Source organism: Carica papaya, chromosome 5, assembly GCF_054855325.1.
Source record: "Carica papaya isolate Zhongbai chromosome 5, ASM5485532v1, whole genome shotgun sequence".
In the NCBI taxonomy this organism is placed as follows: domain Eukaryota; kingdom Viridiplantae; phylum Streptophyta; class Magnoliopsida; order Brassicales; family Caricaceae; genus Carica; species Carica papaya.
The window spans coordinates 304,965-329,548 of NC_142313.1; the positions used below are offsets into that span (position 1 = coordinate 304,965).

The 24,584-nt window shown below is 35.0% G+C and overlaps 4 protein-coding genes across 14 annotated transcripts in view; 3 read left to right on the forward strand and 1 right to left on the reverse strand.

The window, feature by feature from the left end:
- Window positions 1–1,068: 1,068 nt before the first annotated feature.
- LOC110808299 (HCO3- transporter family) lies at window positions 1,069–6,980 on the forward strand. 3 transcript variants are annotated; one of them, XR_015819172.1, is made up of 14 exons: window positions 1,069–1,429; window positions 1,995–2,234; window positions 2,336–2,418; window positions 2,593–2,785; window positions 2,928–3,066; window positions 3,269–3,434; window positions 3,923–4,089; window positions 4,205–4,378; window positions 4,517–4,612; window positions 4,789–4,926; window positions 5,155–5,474; window positions 5,616–5,883; window positions 6,232–6,604; window positions 6,909–6,980. XR_015819172.1 is itself a non-coding variant. In XM_022033752.2 (13 exons), exons 2-13 carry the CDS (start codon window positions 2,131–2,133, stop codon window positions 6,514–6,516), a joined length of 2,133 nt encoding a protein of 710 aa, XP_021889444.1. In that variant the 5' UTR covers window positions 1,069–1,429; window positions 1,995–2,130; the 3' UTR covers window positions 6,517–6,786. The 3 variants fall into 3 exon arrangements, 2 of the variants coding, with proteins under 2 accessions (XP_021889444.1, XP_021889442.1); XM_022033752.2 differs by lacking the exon at window positions 6,909–6,980 and having other exon boundaries at window positions 6,232–6,786; XM_022033750.2 differs by lacking the exons at window positions 1,069–1,429; window positions 6,909–6,980 and adding an exon at window positions 1,533–1,868 and having other exon boundaries at window positions 6,232–6,786.
- EMB2786 (COMPLEX 1 LYR-like protein) lies at window positions 6,833–10,083 on the reverse strand. 6 transcript variants are annotated; one of them, XR_002538603.2, is made up of 6 exons: window positions 9,893–10,082; window positions 9,088–9,175; window positions 8,939–8,995; window positions 7,602–7,699; window positions 7,228–7,392; window positions 6,833–7,113 (listed from the first exon to the last, which is right to left on the reverse strand). XR_002538603.2 is itself a non-coding variant. In XM_022033757.2 (5 exons), the coding sequence occupies exons 2-5, from the start codon at window positions 9,139–9,141 to the stop codon at window positions 7,314–7,316; spliced, it is 288 nt and encodes a 95-aa protein (XP_021889449.1). In that variant the 5' UTR covers window positions 9,142–9,165; window positions 9,893–10,083; the 3' UTR covers window positions 6,833–7,313. The 6 variants fall into 6 exon arrangements, 4 of the variants coding, with proteins under 4 accessions (XP_021889449.1, XP_021889447.1, XP_021889452.1 ...); XR_002538604.2 differs by having other exon boundaries at window positions 8,939–8,983; window positions 9,893–10,080; XM_022033757.2 differs by having other exon boundaries at window positions 6,833–7,392; window positions 9,088–9,165; window positions 9,893–10,083.
- A 4,134-nt stretch (window positions 10,084–14,217) lies between these two features.
- Window positions 14,218–18,332, forward strand: LOC110808292 (Pectin lyase-like superfamily protein). Of its 3 annotated transcripts, none has more exons than XM_022033742.2 (7): window positions 14,218–14,345; window positions 15,589–16,108; window positions 16,208–16,375; window positions 16,468–16,512; window positions 16,623–16,830; window positions 17,228–17,309; window positions 17,515–18,332. In XM_022033742.2, the coding sequence occupies exons 2-7, from the start codon at window positions 15,629–15,631 to the stop codon at window positions 18,014–18,016; spliced, it is 1,485 nt and encodes a 494-aa protein (XP_021889434.2). In that variant the 5' UTR covers window positions 14,218–14,345; window positions 15,589–15,628; the 3' UTR covers window positions 18,017–18,332. The 3 variants fall into 3 exon arrangements, with proteins under 3 accessions (XP_021889434.2, XP_021889435.2, XP_088076170.1); XM_022033743.2 differs by lacking the exon at window positions 14,218–14,345 and adding an exon at window positions 14,970–15,417; XM_088220044.1 differs by lacking the exon at window positions 14,218–14,345 and having other exon boundaries at window positions 15,426–16,108.
- A 1,108-nt stretch (window positions 18,333–19,440) lies between these two features.
- The window catches only part of LOC110808326 (calcium-dependent lipid-binding family protein), an 81,259-nt gene continuing 76,115 nt past the window's right edge, over window positions 19,441–24,584 (forward strand). Inside the window, exon 1 of one of the 2 annotated variants that reach the window (XM_088219452.1) lies at window positions 19,441–19,826. In XM_088219452.1, coding sequence (XP_088075578.1) covers window positions 19,812–19,826 — 15 coding nt within the window. In that variant the 5' untranslated portion in view covers window positions 19,441–19,811. The remainder of the gene's footprint in view (window positions 19,827–24,584) is intronic. The other variant, XR_015818970.1, reaches the window with a different exon arrangement.

The following is a 24,584-nucleotide window of genomic DNA, read 5'->3' on the forward strand; positions in this document are numbered from 1 at the left end:
AAGTTAAAAACTTTTGATGATTAAATAAATTTTAAGGAGGGAGGGATGTCACCTTCCTAGTTGTAGCCTAATGGGTTGAAATGATATGAAGGCTTAAAAAGCAAAAGGGTGTTTGGACAAAACTGTTTATCTTTTAAAAGCTTTACTTTGATTGTTTTGTTTTTTTCTTCAACATTTAATTCCCAATCACACCCCCAAAAAGATTGAACCCCAACTATTTATATTGCACACCTTCACCAAAGAAACAAACCTATATATATATATATACATATGCTTTCTTTCAATACCCACAAATCTCTTTTCATCTCTTGAAAAAAAAAAATCATTATTTTTAATTATTTGAAAGAAAAAAAAAACTTATATATTTACTCACAAATTAGATCTTTTGGCTTAAATACTATATAGAAAATAATCACAAAAATTCATATTGACATAACTAAATTATTTTATTATTTGTATTTTTACATGCATAATTTATATATATATATATAACAGTCAACAATAATATAAATAATTTAGAAGATTTGAAGAATTATGGAGTGCATTACAATTTATTTTAAAATAATTTTTCTTTTGGGTGGGAAGTGTTGGGCAGCCAAATTTACTTCCATCCTTTCTAATCTTTGATTATTATAATTTGATTGGGACCCACCACTGCTGGATCAGATGCATCGGTGATTGATGTTTTTGTCGCGTGCTCCCGTCCGCAGAGGATCTCGGCTTTCTTAACGTCTGCATTTTCACAGTTCACTGTAAGAAGAAGAAACATTCGGTGCTTCATTTACTACCATAATTATTATACCGTAATTGGTATTATAGTTTTCTTAATAAATTCAAAGGGTAATGATTTTAGTAATAGCTAAATTAATGGAGTTGATTAAATTCTGTATGCGTGTTAGGTTTCAAACATGAGTGAGAATAAACGCGTTAACCAGATAATAAATAATAATCACGACACTGTTTGAATACAATATAATATGTATGTATATATATATACACACACACACAGAGATAATTGCTTTCTTCTTCTTGGGTATACTTTAGTTATTATATAATTTTTTTAAAAAAATTCATTTTTAAAGAATCCATGGAACACTAAATGCGCCATCATACTCAGGAAGATAATATTTTTGCTCCCAGATACAAAAATAGAGATAAGTTTTTCCACAGATTAGGATATAATATTCAAATCCTACTACGTAACCCATATAACTTGCAGCAGCAAATATATATATGTATATGTATTTTTTTTTTTTTCTGTATAAACCACAGGAGCTGCCTTGGACACTTTTTTCCAGGCCAGCTTGTCATTGACTGGCACCCGTTTCGTCGCCACCCCCCCGCCTGCCCACAACATCTTTTCTCTCTCAAATCTCTTACAGAGCTCTGCATTTTCACTCATTTCGGCCATTTTCGGTTCTTTGGGTTGGTAAGTATTCTGCAATGCATCTGCTTTGAATCTAATATTTTTATACTTATTCATATCTCAGTTTGTGCTTGCTGCTTTATTGTATAAGCTTTTACAGTATATTTTACTTTAGGCTGTTGAGCACTGATAGTGATGTTCTTTTCAATCCCTTTTGACTCACACGCCTCGTCGCATCAAATCTACAGACTACTCCTTGCCTTTTCTAATACCCTTTTCCGGCTTATATATATGGGGCCTTCCCACGAGATTACTCTGTATGTCTCCATTGCTTGAAGAAGTAAAATAATGTCTCAACAATGGAAATGTGGGTCTGTCCTGTTCGTTTGAGCTTAATCATTCGACGCTTATAAATGTTCTTCTTTTTGGTGTTCAAACCTGGATAATTTGCTAAGTTTTTCCTGTTTAATGATGCAATGCTGCTTCTATTTTTCTATTCTGGGTAATTCTTAGCTCAGATCTTGCTTTCTCTGTATATGTTACTTTGCGCCACCATGTACTTTTTTTATCTTTTCGTTCTGATTATGACGATCTCCATGCTAACAGATTTCAATATTATTTCCTTCAGTGCCAATCTCATTGATTTGTGTCTTTAATGAAACGGTTCACCTTGAATGCTATTCTTAGCTGACAACTTGGTGTTTGATTCTCGTACTTGAGAGGATTAAAGAAGCTATAAAGGTGTAATTTTTTGATACTAAACAATGGAAGAGAGCTTCGTGCCGTTTCGTGGAATAAAAAATGATCTTCAAGGGAGGTTGATGTGTTACAAGCAAGATTGGACTAGTGGTCTGAGGGCTGGATTCAGGTATATATGTTTAACTTTCTCCTGGTTCCGCTAAAGAGGATACTTATTTCTGTTGTAATTATAAGATGATTTGAATTGATCATTCATTTTTTTGCTTATAGGATTTTGGCTCCTACCACATATATATTTTTTGCATCAGCGATTCCGGTTATTTCATTTGGAGAGCAATTGGAAAGAGATACGGGTATTGTTACCGCACTTGTCAAATTTTTTCACTCATTTTTCACTGAAACTGTGTACATGTGACATTGGTTGAACTTGTAATAATATTAATGAACTATGTGATAAAATTGGAAGACATTTGTTGATGTAGACATATGGCTGCTGAAGTTAAATAAGCTTGTGTTTTCGTTAACAGATGGAGTTCTCACTGCTGTTCAAACATTAGCATCTACTGCGTTATGTGGGATTATTCACTCTATTATAGGCGGACAGCCTCTATTGATTCTTGGCGTTGCAGAACCAACAGTAATTATGTACACATTCATGTTCAACTTTGCGAAAAATAGACCAGATTTGGGATCAAAGCTCTTTCTGGCATGGGCTGGATGGTATCTTCTTATTTTTCTCAGAAAAATCGATATACTGTTTTTGTATCTTGACATTTATCTCTAGATATCTGGTTGTGCTCCACCAAAAATTTTAGTCTTCATTCACCTTTTAAAATATTTACTATACTACTTCCATTGGCAGGGTTAATGTGTGGACTGCACTCTTGTTGTTCTTATTTGCTATCTTAGGAGCTTGCTCCATTATCAATAGATTTACTCGCCTTGCTGGGGAATTGTTTGGACTTCTTATTGCAATGCTTTTCATGCAGCAAGCTATCAAAGTAAGATAAACATTTGTTTTTCTTTTTTTTTTTTTTTGGCTATTCAATCTTATTTGAAGACTATTTTTCTGATTTTGTTCTCTCTCTCTCCATTACTTGTCCATGCTTAAGAAAATTTATGACCATTGAATTTTTGGTTCTCTATGGTGAGTACCAAAGTGGTTTGCTTCTAAAGATAGTTGTTAAAAATTGCATTCTTCAGGGACTTGTTGATGAGTTTCGCATTCCTGAAAGAGAGAATCCAAGGCTGATTGAGTTTCAACCTTCCTGGAGATTTGCAAACGGAATGTTTGCTTTAGTTTTGTCTTTCGGCCTTCTGCTTACTGCATTAAGAAGCCGAAAAGCAAGATCATGGCGGTATGGATCTGGTAAGTTTATTGAAATTAAACTTTTGAATGAATTTCATAGTTATTTACTAGAAAGTATGCACATCCAAAAGGAAATAACAAAAGCCTTTTTATTTGCAAATTTGTTTGTGGAACACTGGCCATCAATTTTTATTTTATCCTTGTCCACCAAGTTTTTCTTGAGTCTATTTGCCCCGGTGAAGAGTTTAACTAAACTAAGGTAATACCAATGTACTACCTTCAGATTGCTATTCTCCCCACGATCTTGTGTTGTTTTAAGAATATCAGGAAGTGAAAGACCAAACATGGGATGTGATTGGTTTTTGCAGAATAAATTTCCCTGCGGTTTATAAGAGTGAGGTGAAAGGCCTACTAGAACATTAAAGACTCAAAGCGAAAATAGAGATAACACTGATGATTCTGCAAAATCCAGCTACAGGATTCATTTTTTGTTATCCAGATTTTCTTCAGAGATCTTTCTGAAAATGGAACTTGAACCTATTTTACAGGATGGCTGCGAGGTTTGGTGGCAGATTATGGTGTGCCATTGATGGTTCTAGTCTGGACTGGAACTTCATATCTACCAGCTGGAAGTATTCCAAAAGGAATCCCTAGACGCCTCTTTAGTCCCAATCCATGGTCACCAGGTGCATATGAGAACTGGACTGTTATGAAGGCAAGGCCACATGAGCACTTTATATTTTTTCCTTGGTTTCAGTTGATGCTGTTTTCAATTCTTCATGACTGAACCGTATCTCTAATACGAAAATAGCTAATGTAAAAACCAACAGGATATGCTGGATGTGCCTGTCTTTTACATAATTGGAGCTTTTGTTCCAGCAACAATGATCGCTGTTCTCTACTATTTTGACCATAGTGTAGCATCTCAACTTGCTCAGCAGAAAGAATTCAATTTAAGAAAACCACCTTCATTTCATTATGATTTACTTCTTCTGGGTTTCCTGGTATGCACATACCCTTTCATACATTTCTCTCTTTTTCTAATGTCCAGCATTAACTTTTCTGTTTGATGATAGATAGAATATCTTATTCCTTCCTGCAATTTAACTTCAGTAACATCTGTAATTTGAACTGTGTTGCAGACCATTTTTTGTGGTCTCATTGGAATCCCTCCATCCAATGGTGTCATTCCACAATCTCCAATGCATACAAAGAGTTTAGCCACACTGAAGCACCAGGTGGGCAGATAACTGAACTGAAACTTAAAGGTTTTTTATATGTTTAATGAAAAAAGGTTGTCTGTAATGATTTGTTCAAGTACCGCAGTCATATTTCTTGCACTGCATGTGGATGTTTAAGCATGTAGCCACAAACTCATGCAGTTGTGCATTTTGGCATACTTTCCGATGTACAGTTACTTCGTAATCGGCTAGTGGCAACAGCACGCAAATGTATGGGAATGAATGCAAGCTTGGGACAAGTCTATGGGAGCATGCAGGAGGCATACCAACAAATGCAGACTCCGCTTATTTACCAGGAACCTTCTGCTCAGGTAAATGGCATAATTTTTTTTTCTTCAAAATTCAGAACCATAACAAACATTCTTTCTATGAAAAGTCAGAGTAGAACTCTGAGCAACATGAATCTACGTGATTTGAAATGACAGTGATCGTTGAAATCTTTACTTTTTTCCCTTGGGACATATCAATTGGTGACTCAATATCATGACAATAACCAGAAAAGATACAGCCTGAACACACCAAAACTTGTTTGTGGACAGGGGCTAAAGGACTTGAAGGAGTCGACCATTCAAATGGCTTCAAGCATGGGTAACATTAATGCACCGATTGATGAGACAGTATTTGATGTAGAGAAGGAGATTGATGATTTATTACCTGTTGAGGTAAAAGAGCAGCGTCTTAGTAACTTGCTTCAAGCTGTGATGGTCGGAGGATGTGTTGCAGCTATGCCTTTGATTAAAAAGATTCCGACTTCTGTACTCTGGGGCTATTTTGCCTTTATGGCAATTGAAAGCCTACCGGGCAACCAGTTCTGGGAACGAATCTTACTGCTATTCACTGCTCCAAGCCGAAGATACAAGTACTCTCTTTCTCTCTCTCTCTCTCTCTCTCCATCTGTCTATCTATCTATTTATCTAATTTCATAATCAGCTGTCTGAGTGACAAAACAACCAATTTCTGACTTTTCTGCATACTCTACTTTTATAATACTTTGTTTCAGAGTATTGGAAGAATACCATGCAACTTTTGTCGAAACTGTGCCTTTCAAGACAATTGCAGTCTTTACAGTCTTCCAGGCTGCTTACTTGCTCGTTTGTTTTGGGATAACATGGATTCCAATTGCTGGGGTTCTTTTCCCTTTGATGATCATGCTTTTAGTTCCTGTGAGACAATATATTTTGCCTAAGTTCTTCAAAGGGGCACACCTTCAAGATCTTGATGCAGCAGAGTACGAAGAAGCACCAGCTTTGTCGTTCAACCGAGGAACTGTATGTTCTTCATTCTGCACTACTTCCTCTCCTTAGTAACCTAACTGCATTCAATGGTCTATTTTACATACTAGAACGGATATATCCAGGGAATAAAACTACTAAAAGGTACCGGATCGATATGCATAACCATGCATGTTACACGATACAGTTTTGAAAGAAACAGAGGCCTCCTATAAGCTAATATTTCCAATTCACATTTTGAATTATACAACCTCAATTATTAAAAAGAGCAGTGACTTCAGCGGTCTGTTTGGTTCAGTTCGGACATCGACTTGAACTACTCAATTACCATAGGACATAAAATTGCAACTCATATTTCATGCTTACTTTGTTTTTTCAAAGCAGGAGGTGCAGATAAGTCGATCGACTTCATTTGCGGACGATGGAGAAGCTTTAGATGGAATGATTACTCGAAGCCGGGGTGAGATTAGACGCATGTGTAGTCTCAAGCTCACAAGCTCTACTGCAACCCCAGCCAAAGAATTCAAAAGCCTTCAGAGTCCAGATAAGGTGTTCAGCCCACGAGTCAGTGAATTAAGGGGGAATCAGAATCCCTGGTCTAGTGGAAGAGGGCCATTCAGTCCAAAAAATGGAGAAGCAAGAATGTCTAATCTGGGAAAAAGTGGCTAGAACTCTTAGACATGTCAAGTGTCAACTGTGAATTTCTCGGCCGGTTACAGTATAGTTGAAGAAGATGAAGAAGACGAAGAAAATATAGGTAAACTAGTCTTTAGATGGAAGAAATTTGCTGTGAAATCTGGAATAACATCTTAGTTGTTTGCTTTATTATTATTATTTTTTAATTCTTGATGTTTGCTTCTTTTGTTGTGAAATATCATATCTTCATATTTCCACCATGGTAAGATCTATAATCTAACATCAACTGATAATGTTCCTTCATTTGTCTGTATCAATCGTGACACAAGAAACTAAAGATAGTATAGGATTTGTTGTGTATCATTCTTATTTATTATTATTATTATTAAAATACATATAAAATATTTTCCATTTCAATTTGGAAGCACATAAAACCAAATTCCACCGTGGGAGACTCAGAAAAGGGTTAAAATAAAAGAAGCCTGGGGGAAGCCAATGATGTTCAGACATTCATCTTGAAGGTAGAGAAGTAAACAACATGGGTCTTGTTAAAAACCTGAATGACCTTCACATCTTAGAATGAGCCTGACTTGCTTTCGCCAAATTATTGTGCATTACTATTGCTTCAACCTGTAAGACAAAGAGTGGGACCTAAGAAGTGTGCCACACAAAGTTAATTTCATAAACAGAAGTTTCGCCAACTACTCGGAGGATGAAAGGCAAAAATAAGCATAAGAGAAACACCCAAATCTTTGTTGACTGTCATGTTCTTAACAGTCAAACTTTGACTCATACACCATAGGTGTTCCCCAGCCAAGCACTTGACAACATCATGAGCTCTTGCTAAATTTCCGTCCAGACATCTTCTCTGACTCATGCAATATGTGGTTTATAAGTCCCCTTGCCGCACTGGAAAACAAGAAAGAAACACAGAGACTTTCTGTAAATAAAGATATACATTTAGCAGTTTACCATGTGCCACCACCATCAGAAGAAAGACATGAAAAAAGGATATTAGAAGGTCTGGATCAAAAAGAAAAGCAAATCACTGAGGCACGTTCTTGAAACAGGAAACAGGAATGCAAAAAAATTGAGTAAGAACGAAATATAGAACTCACTCATCCTTTAACTTTTGAATCTTCTCTGGATCAGTCTCATGCATGTGTCTTTTGAATTGCTGCCTCACCATATCAACAACCATCGCCGTGTTATGTTGCTGCACAATGAATGGTAAATTAATACCCTATGTATCTTCATGTGATTGCAAGAAGCTTAGATCTCACAAGGAATATTCTGAGGTATCTAAAGATGCTGAATTCCTGAAGCACAAAATTACTCATTGTCCACGGCATTCTCAACAAATATTCCTCAAATGATTCTATAATCAGACTAAATGTCAGATCAAACCTTTCTATCCCTTTGCAAAATCTTTTTCATCACTTGGTAACTAACAGTGTGAATTGCAGTCTGTCACCGCATTTGGAACAAATGAATTTGATAAGAAACATGGAATTCATTTATAAAACCATAGATTTGTGTAGAAATATTATTAAAAGCTCAAAGTTTATTATGACATGAATTCCAAATGAAATTCAGCAAGTGAATTCAATTTCCATCAAAGTTAATTAAATGTGGAAATGGACTTAAGCATTTGAATAGAGAAGGACCTGAAACATGTTTTACATAATTGTTTGTATTGCTCCTTGTGATGAATTAATTGAATTCCAGAAAATGTTTAAATTATTCTGATTTATATTGCAAACATATTCCTTCTAATTATTGACAGATGAAATTTATTGTTTATTTGTTCCAAGCAAAGGATCTGAAATGTTGCTTATTGCTGACTCTTGTCTAGAAATTATATAACATCCAAGATTTAGAACTATAAACTTGGCACATGTAGGTAATCTCTTAATAGCATGACCATAGACATGTTTTTTAGAAAACTAATAGCAATCAATTAAATGTACCTATGCACACACCAATTCATTTCAAAGATGTTAATGGATTAGTCAGGAGCAAGTGAAGGACGGCACAATATAGAAAACATTCCAACTAGAGAATCCCATGGGAAATCTTGGACTTCGTTCATTTTCATGCCAAAGGCATACTTGATAACTGAATGCCATAGAGGATTAGAAAAACATCTTGATCCAATTAGAGTATTTGATGGAAAATGTCAAACAAAAAGGCGCACATTATTATAGACTTTGATCATCTATTGCACAAATAAAACATTCAGGTGAAACTCAAGAACCATCAGTTAGTTGATCAAGACAATTCAAAAGACCTGTCTACATGGCATTAACATTTAACTAAACTGAAAGAGACCTCAAGTTGCTTGCGTGTGGGTGTGAGAGCATATTTACTCGATTAAGTATCAATACATTTGAACAGGGCAGGGCGGCTGGGCTCAAAATGAATTTCTAAACAAGAGGAAAGTGAGTTTAAATACCTGGTGACCAATGTATTTGGCTCTTCGAAGGCATTCCCTGTAAAGCTGCAATCGAAACTGATGAATTTAGAGCACAAAAAATGTCAGGAATCCTAAACTTTTGTAGCTGAAAGTGTAAATAACTAATACATAGGAGAAATAATACTAACTCTAATCACATTGTTAGCAAGTTCTGGAGGCAACGCTGTCTGTAGAGATGGCATTTTTCTCCAACTTCCTTAAACTTTCTATTATCAGCTTTATCCACAGGGAGAAAAAAATAATAATTAGATAACTGCTTAGAAGAATCAAAGCATTATACGCCTGTCTAAACTAGAAGCAAAGAATTTCAAGCCAGTGTACTAAAATGGAATAACAATCCAGATCAGATGGTTTCTACAACATACTGCACTATAGACATTTATTTTGGAAAAATAACACCAACAAACATAAAGCTAACGGTGCATATATCTATTCATTTGAAAGTCGTCAAGGTTTGTGTAACAAGGGCAAAACCTCTGATTTAATCCTGCTATAGTACAATAGCCATATCCAGATTTTTCATGAAAACAGAAGCTCTTCAAATCCTACTCTATTGCGACATCCATATCCGGATATCTAACACAAATACATCCGTGATTAATCTACCAATTGAAAAAAAAAAATTCCAAAAAAACACATGAACAAGCACCACATCTCGTTGAGACAAGAAGAACATAAGCCGGAGGAGTACATAGCAAAGGCACTAGATATCAACTCATGAAACTAACAGAAGACATTCGAGAGGAACATAGCAAACACTCCGGAAACCGATTGACAACTGAGCAACACAAACGCGCGGAAAAAAAAAAAGAGGAAGAAGCAAATCACTGAATCCGACTCATTAAAGACGTAGCTGCAAAACGATTAGGCAAACAAAATATCGTCAAATTTTCATTTAAATGTTCGGAGAAAGGAGATAAGAATTTTACGCACTGAATGCTTCAACTCCTAGCGGTCCTTCAGACTATAATAGTGGCCACCGAAGGTGACAGTTTTGTCACGATGACAAGCGAAATCGGATAAGTAATTGATCCAGTCGGCGCTTCGCGGTGCAGGAAGGAGGCCAAGGTGATGATAATAACCTCAGGGATCAGACCAAACAAAGGAGTAGAATCACAGCCCGCGGTGGGTTTTCTGAGGAGGTAATGGTGAGCGAACAAATGTGGGCCGATTTTAATGGGCTTCAACAGAGGTGATGGGCCTGAAAAATATTATCAAAAATCAAATATGACATCATATTATGTCAGCCGTTTGTCAACTTCCTTTCAAAATTTAACTCATATAAACTCAAATTACACCAGATATTAATTACATCATAAGTATAAACTCAAATTACACCAGATATTAATTACATCATAAATAAATATATAAATAATATGTAACCCACATTGCAAATTTGCCTCTCCAAATTCAGTTTCAAAATTAAACACATTATTTATCTTATAAAAACTTTAGCGAGAGAACCTAAGAAATATCGAGAGTGTCGAAAATAAATGTAAAAATTATAATTTATTTTATTTATTAATTTAAATTTAAATAGAATTTATATTTAATTAAATTTAGAATATATTTATTTTTAAAAAATTATGTTATTAGTCGAATTTTATCTTTTAAAAAATTTAATTTATTTTTATTTTTTAAATTATGATATATTATTTTTAAAAAATTTGAAATTCGATATAATCTTATTTAAAAACATTTTAAGTTGTTAAATGTGAAGATAGTGAAGTCAATAAAAATTTAGATTTTATTTCTCGATAAAAATTCCAACAAAGAAAAAAACTAGCAGCATGTTTCATAGGTACATGGCTAAACAAGCTAACAAATTTAGTTGCATCAGTCTTTGTCTATTTATTAACCTCAACATTAGAAACATCTCCGGATTACTTCGAATATTTGCGCACATATCATGTTCGTGTCATCAACGATCTGTCTACAAATAATCCACCATTGATACTTTATTACAAATCTCGATACGACGATCTTGGTTACCATACTATGGTGGCGCATAAGCAGTTTTCATGGAAATTAAAAATAAATTTTTGGACGATCACTTTATTTTTCTGTCATGTTGATAGAAAACCTAAAAGTAAATATTCTGACTCTTTTACTGTTGATAGAGATAAAGTTCGATGTACTAATCATATGTATTGGTTATGGTCAATCAGAGACGATTGATTTTATTTTACTGATGATAATTCTACATAGTCTTGAGAAAACGAATGATAATATAATATTATTTAATCAAAAATAAAATCTTTAAAGTTATCATCTGAAATAAATTTGAGTAAATTAGTGCACCAATTCTCTCTCAATGCAATTAATATTATTTTACATTAAAAATCTTAGAACTTTCAGCCATTTGTAAACTTGTTTCCAAAATTAAACTCACCACTGATCTTATAAAGATAAACTTAAATTACAGCAGATATGAATCATATCATAAATAAAATATAATCCACATTGTAAATTTACCTCTCAAAATTCAATTTCAAAATTAAACCCATCATTCATCTCATAAAATTTGAGTGAGAGAGTATGAGAAATACAAGAAAATAACCAGCAATATATTTCATATATACATGGCTAAACAAGCTAACAAGTTGGTTGCATTAGTCCTCATCTATTTATTAACTTCAACATTAGCAACATCTCGGGATGCCTTCAAATATGTGCGCACATATCATGTTCATATCATTAATGATCTGCCTACTGATAATCCGCCATTGATACTTCATTGCAAATCTAAAGACGACGATCTTGGTTACCATACTATAGTACCGCATCAGCAATTTTCGTGGAAGTTCAAAATTAATTTTTGGACAACTACTCTGTATTTCTGCTATGCGGATTGGAAACCTAAGAGTAAATATTTTGACGCATTTACTGTCAATAGAGATCAACATCGATGTGCCAATCATATGTATTGTTTGTGGTCAGTTAGAGACGATGGATTTTATTTTAGTAAGGATAATTCGACATGGTCTCGAGAATATATTTGGTAATATGATATTATGAAATCAAAAATAAAATTTTAATTATTCTCTTAAATAAATTTGAATAAATAAGCGTAATTTCCTGCACTAGTGTTCTGTCAATTGTCATCAATGTTATCTATTTATTAACTTCAGCATTAGCAACATCTCGGGATGCCTTCAAATATCTGGGCACATATCATGTTCATATCATTAACGATCTGCCTACTGACAATCCGCCATTGATACTTCATTGCAAATCTAAAGACGACGATCTTGGTTACCATACTATAGTACCGCATCAGCAATTTTCATGGAAGTTCAAAATTAATTTTTGGACAACCACTCTGTATTTCTGCTATGCAGATTGGAAACTTAAGAGTAAATATTTTGACGCATTTACTGTCAATAGAGATCAATATCGATGTGTCAATCATATGTATTGTTTATGGTCAGTTAGAGACGATGGATTTTATTTTAGCAATGATAATTCGACATGGTCTCGAGAATATATTTGGTAATATGATATTATGAAATCAAAAATAAAATTTTAATTATTCTCTTAAATAAATTTGAATAAATAAGCGTAGTCTCCTGCACCAATGCTCTGTCAATTGGCATCAATATTATCTATTTATTAACTTCAGCATTAGCAGTATCTCGATATGCTTTCAAATATTTATGCACATACTATGTTCATATCATTAACGATCTGTCTACCAACAATCCGACATTAACACTTCATTGCAAATCTAAAGACGACGATCTTGGTTACCATACTATAGTGCTGCATCAGCAATTTTCGTAGAAGTTCAAAATTAATTTTTGGACAACCACTCTATATTTTTGATATGCAGATTGGAAACCTAAGAGTAAATATTTTAGTGCATTTACCGTCAACAGAGATCAACATCGACATGTTAATCATATATTCATTTTGTGGTCAGTTATATACGATAAATTTTATTTTAACGATGATAATTCGACATGTTATCGAAAATATATTTAGTAATATGATATTATGAAATCCAAAATAAAATTTTAATTATTTTTTTAAATAAATTAGCGGAGTCTCTTGTACTAACGTTCTGTCAATCGCCATCAATATCGTCTAGATATGCTTATTGGTACGAAAATCAAACCTTTCTCGGTCCAAAGGCAGAATAATTATGAAGAAGTCCCCATAAAAATAAAGATGCTCTCACAGTCAAAAGGCTAATTATTGTAGTAATAATGTACTTAAAAGTTAATTAACTCAAATTAATCTTAAATAATTAGGCTGATAACAGAACTGTCAGATTACGGTGACGGCGTTTGTTTTGTTCCGTTTCAATTAAAAGCATGTTAAGATCCCAGCCTGGGAGAATCTAATTCCAGTAAAACCCTTCCACGTATCCCCCTCCCGTGATATCAACAAACGCCAACCCGTGAATTCTCGTCTGCCACGTGCCGCATCTCCGTTTTCCCACCCATTGTTTAATTATTTTTGGAAATATTAATATTAATTTTAACTTTTTTTTAATTGGATGTAATTTTATTAATAATAACTAAAATTAAAATAATTACTTTCAAAATAACAGAAATAAAAACGATCAAAATAGTTAACATGAATATATAAATTATATTATATTATTCAATAATAAGTATTTACTTATTTAGTTGTCACGGTTAATTATTTTCGATATCAAATTTTTTAAGAGTGTGTTCGATTGATTCAACATCTTTAAACTTACAAAGCATTATTTTTGCTTGGAAATAACCCTTAGACTTCCAAGCTAACGATTGATTTTCGTTACGTCTTCTAAATTTTCCGTTCTACGTATCCATTCGATAAACTATTTTAGTTTTATTTTAACTTAAACCCATGTCTTTAAATGAACATAAATTCTCTCTTACGCTAACCAAAGACAATAAAATAGGGGGAAAATAATTCATCCGAGAGCCCGCATGTGAAATCTTTATATTGGAAACATGGAACTGTGTCAATCGGCGTCACGGTTGGGACGTGCCCCGCCAGCAACCGCCCACCCACTGTGGACTTTGTGGCCCAGCAGGTCTGGCCCAGACGGCCTGAAATATTAGCCAGTAACCGAGCGCGTAATCCTCCCGGACCTTACGTGTCATATCTCATAACCACAGGCTAATATGCTCGCCCCAAAAAATACAATAAAAAAGTGCACGTAACTTCTAAAGGCCCAAAGCTTTTTCTATGAAGTCCCACCCGTGAGAGCGCACACGTGACGGGTTAAGACAAAAACAAATCCACGCATGTGCTGTCGATGCCGGCGTTTATAAATGCCTTAAACCCACCAAGTTGCATAAAACCATTCCGCACTGCACTTGGATCCTCGTATCAGCTTTTGCATGGTCTCCTGCTGAAGCTTGTTGGCCTAAAGCTTCCAACTCGTAAGGTAAATTTGTGGGGGGTTAATTAATTTTAACACACCTATTTGTTAATTCTCATTCTGAAAAAAATACCCATTTGTTAATTTTCATTTTTAAAAAATACCCAGTTCTTCATTTTATGTTATATGTGACCTGAGTTTGGGAGAGATCATGTGTTATGTGTTGGATCATGTGAGATAATAAAGCTTTTTTTGAAAAAGAAAATTGGTAGGAGATCATGGTAATGTTCTTTTTTTTTTTTTTTGAAGTCATTCTGTGATGGACCATATATATATAAATTGGATTTGGAATCACCCGTGAATAGTTTAAATTCTGAGTGTTGTCGGGCAACTACTACATACTTCCTACTTCCATGGCCACAAGGAGCTAAACAACAACCAAGAGTCACGAGACTCGGCATATGTATTGGCACTATGTTGGCTACTAATTTTGTTCTCTAATGTTGAGAAACAATTATTCAAAAAAAAAAAAAAAACAATTTGGTTCAAGTACAGAATCACATGGTATATGTAGATACATATAGTGATTTGTTGATTCCCCTTTTCCATATGTACTCATTAGCATGCATATCATACTTAATAATCAGGATTTACAGTAGATGATTATTACATATATACGTGTGTATGTACTGTTGAAACACATAAAATAAGAATCGAGTCGAATCATATTTCTATATGTGTTATTATTTTATAATTGTTTACGACGTGCTATAATTTATTGATTGATTTATAGTAACTGTGTGAGAACTCGAAAACAACTAAGAGATACCGAAATTTAAAAAAAGAAAAAAGAGAAAAATGAGAAGGGAAAACAAAGAACATGAGATTGAGATCCATGGACCACGTGAAAATGGAACCAACTCAGAGGAAATTCAACTTCAGGACAACAGAAACTGAGAAATCAAAAGCTGAGAGATCAACAATAAAGAAATCTACTGAAGAGCCAAGAACATTCGGCCAACTTTTGCCAAGCTCATTGTACTTGGATTCACCAAGACCTGACACGCGTCCACCATAGATATCAGACTTGCTCAACTATTTTCTCACTATAAATTACCAGCCTCTACTTTAAAGCATGGTATTCAAAACACTGGTCCCTTTTTTAACCTTGTTGGTTGTAGCAGTTTAACTCGTTCTTTCGTCTCCACTTATTTTGTTCTCATTGCTCCGTTATATTATACTCTATAGCTTCATTGGCAGAACAATCCTTTTCGCGTGCATTCTCTGAGATTTCAAACTGTTTTCACAGTGATTGACTACAAAGCTTCAGCTTCAGTTCATCTTCTCTCATGGAGATTGGTCGTGGGGGGTTAGCCATTTTGGTTTTTACAGCTCTGTTGATTCACTATTCGAGCAATGTGGAAGGAAGGTACCATTTTCACAAGAAGCAGAAAACGAAAGAACCCAGTAAAGGCTCTCATCCTGTTGACTCCCCTGACTCTCAAGACCCACCCTCTGTTCCTTCGGACCCTTACCCCATGCCTGCGCCACCTGAAGAACTACCTTCCCCTTCTGCTCCTTCTCCCTCTATTCCCTCGGACCCCTATCCTAATGACCCATCTGCGAACTCCACTTCAAACTGCATTTTCGACGTCACAACTTTCGGAGCAGTCGGCGACGGCTCCGCGGACGACACCGCCGCCTTCACGGCTGCATGGAAAGCCGCCTGCGCCTCTGATTCCGGCGTTTTGCTCGCCCCCGCCGATCATGTTTTCATGGTCACTTCAACTATATTCTCCGGACCCTGCAAACCCGGACTTGTATTTCAAGTAAGAATTTTGATTTTCTTCCTGCATTTCTGTTTTTCTTTTCCTTTTTCGGTTTTGATTTGGCAAATTCATGAAAGGTTTTTCCAATGTGAATAAAAGGTGGAGGGAGTTTTGATGCCTCCAGATGGGCCGGAGTGTTGGCCGGAAGCCGATAGCCACAAGCAATGGCTTGTGTTTTACCGGTTGGATCAGATGACTCTCACCGGGAAAGGAACCATTGAAGGGAACGGACAGAAGTGGTGGGATCTCCCTTGTAAACCTCACAGGGTAATTTTATTTTATTTTTTAAATATTCTCAGAGTTTTATTAGATTTTGATCCAATTATTTGTCACTAAATTTTAGTAACGTGTTTTTTTAGGGTCCTGATGGCTCAACATCCTCCGGACCGTGCGACAGCCCTGCCGTGAGTATATATACAACTTACCATACTAATCTAAAGCTGAATCAGTAATTACAGTGACTTCTTCTTTGTCTTAATCTAAGACCGTGTTTGTTTCCTCGTTTTGTTGACAGTTAATTAGGTTCTTCATGAGCAATAATTTAGTACTTAGCGGACTAAGGATCCAAAACAGTCCTCAATTCCACGTCAAATTTGATGGGTGCGAAGGAGTTTTGATAGAGAATTTACAAATTTCATCGCCTAAACTCAGTCCAAACACAGACGGCATTCACGTTGAGAACACAAAGAGTGTTGGAATATACAACTCCATGATATCCAACGGTGAGCGCCCCATTCATTCTTCTTCATCACTTGGTTTAATAAAAACAACTCTCAAACAAGTAACCATATGGGGAATATACTCAAAAATCTATAACCTTTTAAAGAGAAAGAAGCATACCCAGTTTTCAGTTTACCAGTATAATCCATTCTGTCGTTTCCCATCATACCATTTGAGCCCAGATGGGGGCTATTCCCTTCACCCATGGTAGAGACTTTCCTTTCTTCTGTTCCATTATTGAAGTAGATTGGGCCATATCTTTGCCTGCAATCGAGTTGTTTCCTATTATACTACTTGGAAGTAATAAATGATTCGATTTGTATTTTGGGTCACATTTATTTCCATTTACTGGCTTGTGCTGACCCCATATGATAATACATTATGAATGATGTGAAATAGGTGATGACTGCATTTCAATTGGGCCAGGATGCTCAAATGTCGATATTGATGGTGTCACATGTGGGCCTAGTCATGGGATCAGGTACTTCCCATTTCTTTTGCCATAAATTAACTCATCTTCGGCTTGTAATGTGTATCTATTATTAACTCGGTGTTATTTCGAAAAACATGATTGTGCTACGAATTCTCTCGTGTCTTTTGGTTACTAATGTATGAATTTTCGCTAAGGTTAAACTTGATCTCGCTCTAAGAAAACATACTGCTTAATTTCTCTCTTTCGATGACAGCATTGGGAGTCTAGGAGTACACAACTCACAAGCCTGTGTGTCCAACATCACAGTGAGAAATGCCATCATAAAAGAATCAGACAACGGCCTCCGACTGAAAACTTGGCAGGGTGGCAGCGGCTGTGTCTCCGGTTTGCTCTTCGAGAACATTCAAATGGAAAACGTTAGAAACTGTATAATCATAGATCAGTATTATTGTCTTTCAAAGGGCTGTCGCAATCAAACCTCTGCCGTATATGTTACCGACGTCCAGTACAGAAACATCAAAGGCACATACGATGTACGCAGCCCTCCCATCCACTTCGCATGCAGTGACACTGTTGCTTGTACAAATATAACAATGGCAGAAGTCGAGCTTCTTCCGGAGGAAGGTCAGCTTGTCGATGACCCATTTTGCTGGAATGCGTATGGAACTCAAGAGACCTTCACTATTCCTCCAATAAATTGTTTGCAAGAAGGTATGCCGCAGAAAGTGTCTGAGGTTGCTGCTTATACCTGCTAGTAATACAGCAATAAACTTTCAGACTCGAAATTTACCAGTAATAACATATAGGAAGATTAATACTGTATAGGACCTATTTATATATGTTTCTATCAATCTCCTTACAGAGGCTTTTGTTATAAGTTGCCATTGTTACTTAGGTTTCATCCCTTCCAAGGTACTTTTTTGCCTTACTGTGTGATGAGATGATATTTAATAGATATATCAATATATATATATATTAATTTTGGCCTTTCATGTTTGTAATAATTATACTAGTACATATAGTACTAGTACTCAATCTACAATACAAAATTTTGGTATAAGCTTTTATATATTCTCTCATGTTATAGAATTACAGTGATATAAATACAAAAAATATTTAGTAGTGGGTATATTATATACTTTTGAAAATTTTGCAACAATATTAATATTATCAATAGTCTTTTAACTATTTATTTATTGTATCTTCGAGTGTTATACAAAATATTTTAGTGGTTACACATTCGTCGTAACTTATTATTGTTTCTTTATTATTATGTATGTATCCAACTTTTATCACAAGTATTCAAACTCTATTATTATAATTAATTTTTTTTTTATATTTTCTTCAATTATACCATAAAATCAAATAAAAACTATTTTCAAATTCGTATAACGTAATTATAAGATATAAAGCAATTACAAAAACACATCGAGTTAATGGATTTATAACGTAATCAAAAGTTTCGTAATCATGACCCACCAAAACGAAAAAAAAAACAAATGCTTGAAATAAAAAAAAAAAAAATCATCTAAAAGTAACCCAAATCATGAAAAAGAAATTTCACGAGTGGAAAGTGTGTTAATGAGGATTCACGAATCCCCTCCAACAATAATGTTTTGGAAATTTACGACAATTGCTATCTTTAAACCATATAGTAACATAAGAATTTTTGTTGGCTCCATTTTCGTGTGGTTTGGCCATTGCGACGTTCTTGTAAAAAAGCACTCTCTCAACCCATTTTCTCCAAATTACACTCAAAATCCTCTGTTAACGATCACAATTGCATCGAAACTGAATTTGCATATACTCGAACTTGGCAAGTACCGAAATTTGGAAACTTTATTTTCATTCAGTACGAGATTATCAAATTTCTCAAAGTAAAAAAGTTAACTAAAAAAAAATAATATATATATATGATTAATATATATATATCTATATGATTAATATGTAAATTTTATAAATAAAATTTATTTATCATATTCTAAGAAAAACCTTATATTCTGAAAAGAAAAAAAGCTTAAGTAACGCCTTGAAGCTTAAGACATTTTACTTGGGCCCAAAACGACACGACTTGCGAAAACAATTCAAAATTTCAAAATTTCAAAATTCGCAGCGTTAATGTTCGTTGCTCTCATGGGGTCAGCAGTTCTCAGCAATTTTCACCTGAACAGAAGGCCTATAGCGTCATTTTACCCGCTTGTGTCATTGCAAAGGACCGACCGGCACATATATATCTCGCATTCACACACGGAAATCTTCTCTCAAATTTCTTCATTTTATTTCATTTCTCTCTTCGAACAGTCCGCTTCTCTTGGAATCTTTCACCCATTTTTCTCCCTCTGCAGATCACAGATACAAAGGGTTTCGACTCTCAAAGTCTAGCAACAAACCCTAAGTAGATACCAACGATTCAAATTCACGATTGTTTTTGCCAACTCTCCTGCTATTTTATGGCGATTCTTCCACCGCGATCGTTGGCGAATTGCACAACCAAGATGAATTGTATTGTTTGCTGTTTGAACTGATGCAAGAATCGATTTGATCATCACCATGTTCGAAGCTCACGTAAGCATTTTCATCGGATTTTTAATTGCTTTTTTCTTATCTTTATTGCGTGTCTTAATTGCTGAATGGTACTTTGGAATTTTCATATTTGATTGATTAGCTTACGAGATGTGACAAGAATCGTAAATTACTAGTTACTTCATTATTGGTGGTGTAATTATGGTATGTTGGAGGAGTTGGGAGTTATTTGTGACAAGCACGTATGTGGAACTGTCTGTCTTGGTTGATGCATTTTATTTAGTTGGTCGATGTACCCAGAGAACTGACTCTCTTTTTCTGTTTTTTGATAAACGAGGAAAAAGGACAACTCTAGACCAAGAATTATTATAAAGATCACTATAAATTAAATTCTGCAGTCTTATGATGAGGTGTGAAACATCATATGGCCCTGGGTGGACCTATTAACGAATTTCGAAGGCCAGTCCAGGGCATGTTTTTTTTCCTTTAATTGAGAGAGACCGTTTTACCACTCCCGCTGTCCCTATCATCTTCACCGATGATGCAGTGGTTTCTCTGGGCACTCTCGACCAACCACAAGTTATATGCCAAAGTTCAATCCATCTCCGCCACCACCTTTCCATATCCCAAATCCCACTAAGGCCTAATAGCCTCTCATACAGCTGCGGAAATCTTCAGCCTCAATTGACACAGAACCGTCTGCGTTGGTTTTGACCCATCCATAACTTGTCTGTCTTCTTTAACTCCTACGCTGCTACCCAAATTATGAGTAATATCATGCATGCGATTAAACTCGTGAGCCTTCTTAACAACCCAAAGCCCATAATGCTTGTTACGTTTAGCCAAATTACCAAAAAGAACTAATTGCACTATTCCCAGACGAACCAAGCAACTTTATAATATGCCATTCGAGTTTGTCACTTCCTATGTCTATTTTACGATAGCAGAAACCCAATCTGCACCTAATAATGCAGTCTAGCTGTGAAAAAACCATGCATGTCAAGTTGGTTGATATGATCCATAGGTTCTTGTTGGCACCACAAGCCTCAATAATAACATGTAAAACATCTTACTTGGGGGATGGCATGATGGAAGTTTCTCACCTCATGCTTCCGGATTAAATGTTTATATCAACATCAGATGTCTTCTAACGTGCTTTGAAGTTGTCTATGGCCATGAGCTGAATTGTGATAACTCGGCAGGTGGTGCTGTGGGGGATGGTTTTTTTGTTTAATGTATCGTCAAGTTTTAATGCATGGTTGTTAAATTGCCATTAAAATACATTTGTTTCCAGCCAAAATCAAGAAAAAGAAGCTTGGGACTCCGTTGTTGTCAAGTTGGAAAATAAATGTCTAGTTGGAAGAGAAGCTCTCTTTTGAAAAGGATAAGTTGACTCAAAAAGGATGCTCTTTAAATCGTGTTTATTCAGAATCATGCCCGGGATGGGCAGATGTCTCATATGCTGAATTGATTTCTTTTTCTACTTTTGTTACTTTATTTTTGTCAATACCGCCTATAATAATTAATTATTGATTAGTGACAAATTTTCAATTGAAAATATGTATTCTTTCAAGTGGTATTTTTGCTTATACTCTTTCTTTCAAAGATTGAAACTTAAAAAAATGCTTTAGAAACATATGGATTAAAAAAAAACATATTTCATTTAGCCCCTTCATGCCTACTATAACTAGTTATTTTGATTTTCTACTAGTAGCTTTAACTATAACCTCAACTCTATTTATTGGTCTGAGCAAGATACAGCTTATTTGAAATTAAGTGAATGAATAGTTTATTTTTAAAAAATAAATCTTTCTATGGTATTCCATATAATTGAATAGTTCCTTACTTTAACGTGTTAATTACCTTAACTAATAATTATTGGTCTTTGAAATTCATGAGCAATACAGATTTTTATTTAGGGATAGATATTACCTCTCTCTTTTCCCTTTAAATATATATATATATATATATATATATATATAAATGATAGAAGTTTTTCTATTTGGCATCATCTTAGGTCTAATTCCTATTACTTTGGCTGGATTATTTGTAACTATGATATTTATTTATCGTTTTCGTTTCCCCTTCCAGTTAGTATATAATGATAATAGTCGCTATGTAGTGCACATTTCTTGCAAGGAGATTGGGAAGACTAAAGAAAATTTCACTTGATGCCCTTGTATATGGTTGATGAATCTCTATGCAGGGTCAGTTAGCCTTGGGATAAGACATCTTGCTATCCTCAATAACCCTCTATTGATTAATTGGTGGTATGTTTATGCAAGATAAGGTGTGAAGGAAATCATTGCCACCAAGTACAAGTTGAAAGCTAATGGATGGTGTTCCAAGAGGGGGAGAGGTGTATATGATGCTAACGCTTTAAGGTTGATGTCCAGAGATAGTAGAAGTTCAAGGAGTCTCTCTAAGTTCATTATAAGTGGTATTATTGTGGTTAGATTTTTGTGTGATGGCTGTTGCAGAGATGGGCCGGTTGAGGAATATTTTTCTTGCATTTTTCAATTGTTAGATTCAAGGAGGCGAAGGTTAGGAACTAGTTTGTGGTGTATGGTGGCATAGTCCAAAGGAACATCCTTTTCTTCAAGAATAGTAATGATTAGGAAGTTAGTGAAGGGATCTCTCGCATCCATAAATTGGAAAATTCCTATATCTCGCATCTCTAAATTAGAAAATTCCTATATCCATCCTTTCAGTGACAATGGTATAACAGGGAAGCTACTAAGGGCAGTAAATTCTTTTTATCATTTATCACCATTTTTAAGCTGGTAATATTCAAGATTGTAAGGGAAACAAGTTCTGTAAGTGAAGATGGCCTTTCATGTTGTCCTTGTTGCCTGGGAGGCAACTTGTGAGAATGTTTTGACTTGTGGAAAACTTGACGAGAACAGACAAAATTTGGTGTGAAGATAGCCTTTTGAACACTTGGTTTCTTGGAATTTTTGGTTAAATAGAGATATTTATGGGGGATTGCTTTAGTGTTGATGACAACTCACCAAGGACGAGGAAAGTTTTGTTGAAATGGTATCATCAAGCACTTGAAGTACTCCAACAGTAAAAACTTTGGATTATATCATGCATGCTCAGTATAATGTGGCTTTGAAATTGTGGATGAGGTCATTTGATACGTTCTGATTGACTTCGGTTGTTCCTCCTTCTTTGAAGTGTTTTATGAACTAGAATATTTTGCGGGTTGATATTATGGTTAAATGAAATGAAATTATTTTTGAATATTGTACATTTCCGATTCAAGTTATGTAGGAGAAGACAACATTTCTAGGCTCCTTATGGTTGAAGACCCACTGGAAGTTTTCGATATTTCTATATTCATCTTAAGAAGGAATTGAGGGGGATAATAAAAGGGTTGTAAGTTGGTCCAAATTGTATTGGGCCAATGACCGAAAATGGGGGAGCATTCGGACCGAAAGATCAGACCATTTAATTTTTTATCTAATCTAAATTGAAAATGACCGGACGCCTTCTTTTTTTTTTTTTTGAAAATCCATTTGGATTAAAAAATCAATAAAAACAAAGATGATATATATATATATATCTATATATTCACATTGCCATTATACATATATTTAGTGAACCTCTGTTTTCTAACATCTCTATACATAAAAAAAAATTCGGCATCAACCATGGCTGCTACCTGGATATAAGTATCTCAGAACTCTGTTGTAATGGGGGAGACCATCATACATAGTGTGCGTGTGTTGGTGGGGGGGAGTTGTAGACATTCTTTTCATTATTTTTTATCCTCTTGATGTCTTTAGGATGTCTTATTCTTCATCTTTGTAACTTATTATTTTCTTCTCATCTTTAGTAAAACATCTTCTTTCGTCAATTTTTTTTAAACTATGCAATTCTTCTTTCTATACTTATCTGAATCAAATTGGAAATTGGATAAGTAATTTTCAATTTGATAAACCTGGCAAGTTATTAACTACATTAAGATCATTGTATAAAAATTATTAACATTATTATTGGTGATAAGTAAAATCTATGCCCTTAAAAAGAAAAAGGAAGAGATTTTGTTCTATGATAAAAAATTCATTCATCTCATTTCAAGAAAAAAAAAAAGAATAAAGCGGGTCTATAGAATTTCAAGTAGAAAACAAAATAGCAAAGCATTTGGAAAAGTTAGAAGGGTCTATTCACATTAGCAGGAGAGTCATATTGATTTAGGCATGTCTTTCTAGCATCCAAATTGTACTACTAATGTCTGCGTAGGATGCCTTGTAAGTAGTAGATGGGATCGAGCGTCAGATGAGAAGATTCATTTGTTTGGGTATAGGGGAAGAAAATAAGGATCAACTATTAAATTGACAGGTGTGTTGTAAATCTAATCGTGTAGAAGGTCTGGGGATTGAAAATCTTAGATTAAAAAACTTATCTTTATTGGCCAAATGGCTTTGGAGCTTCCCAAAGAAACTAGATACCTTGTGGCATAGGGTGGTCAACAGCATCCACGAGAGTGAGAGGGATGGGTGGGATGTTAAAGTAGGAATGTAAAATACTCACCATAGTTATTGGAAAGCTATCTTCCAAGCCTACCTTGTATTCCTTCCCCACACCCGAATACAAGAGGGAGATGGCTCTAGCCTGAGGTTTTCGGAAGATTGATGGTTGGATAATCAATTATTAGCTACTAAATTCCTAAAGCTCTCTAGTCTCTCTTTAGGATACCATGTGCAAATATCCTGTTTGACAACAACAGTCGATGGCAGGACATCTTGGAACTTTGACTTTTCTTATGACACTTTCTGACAGGGTGACTTTAGA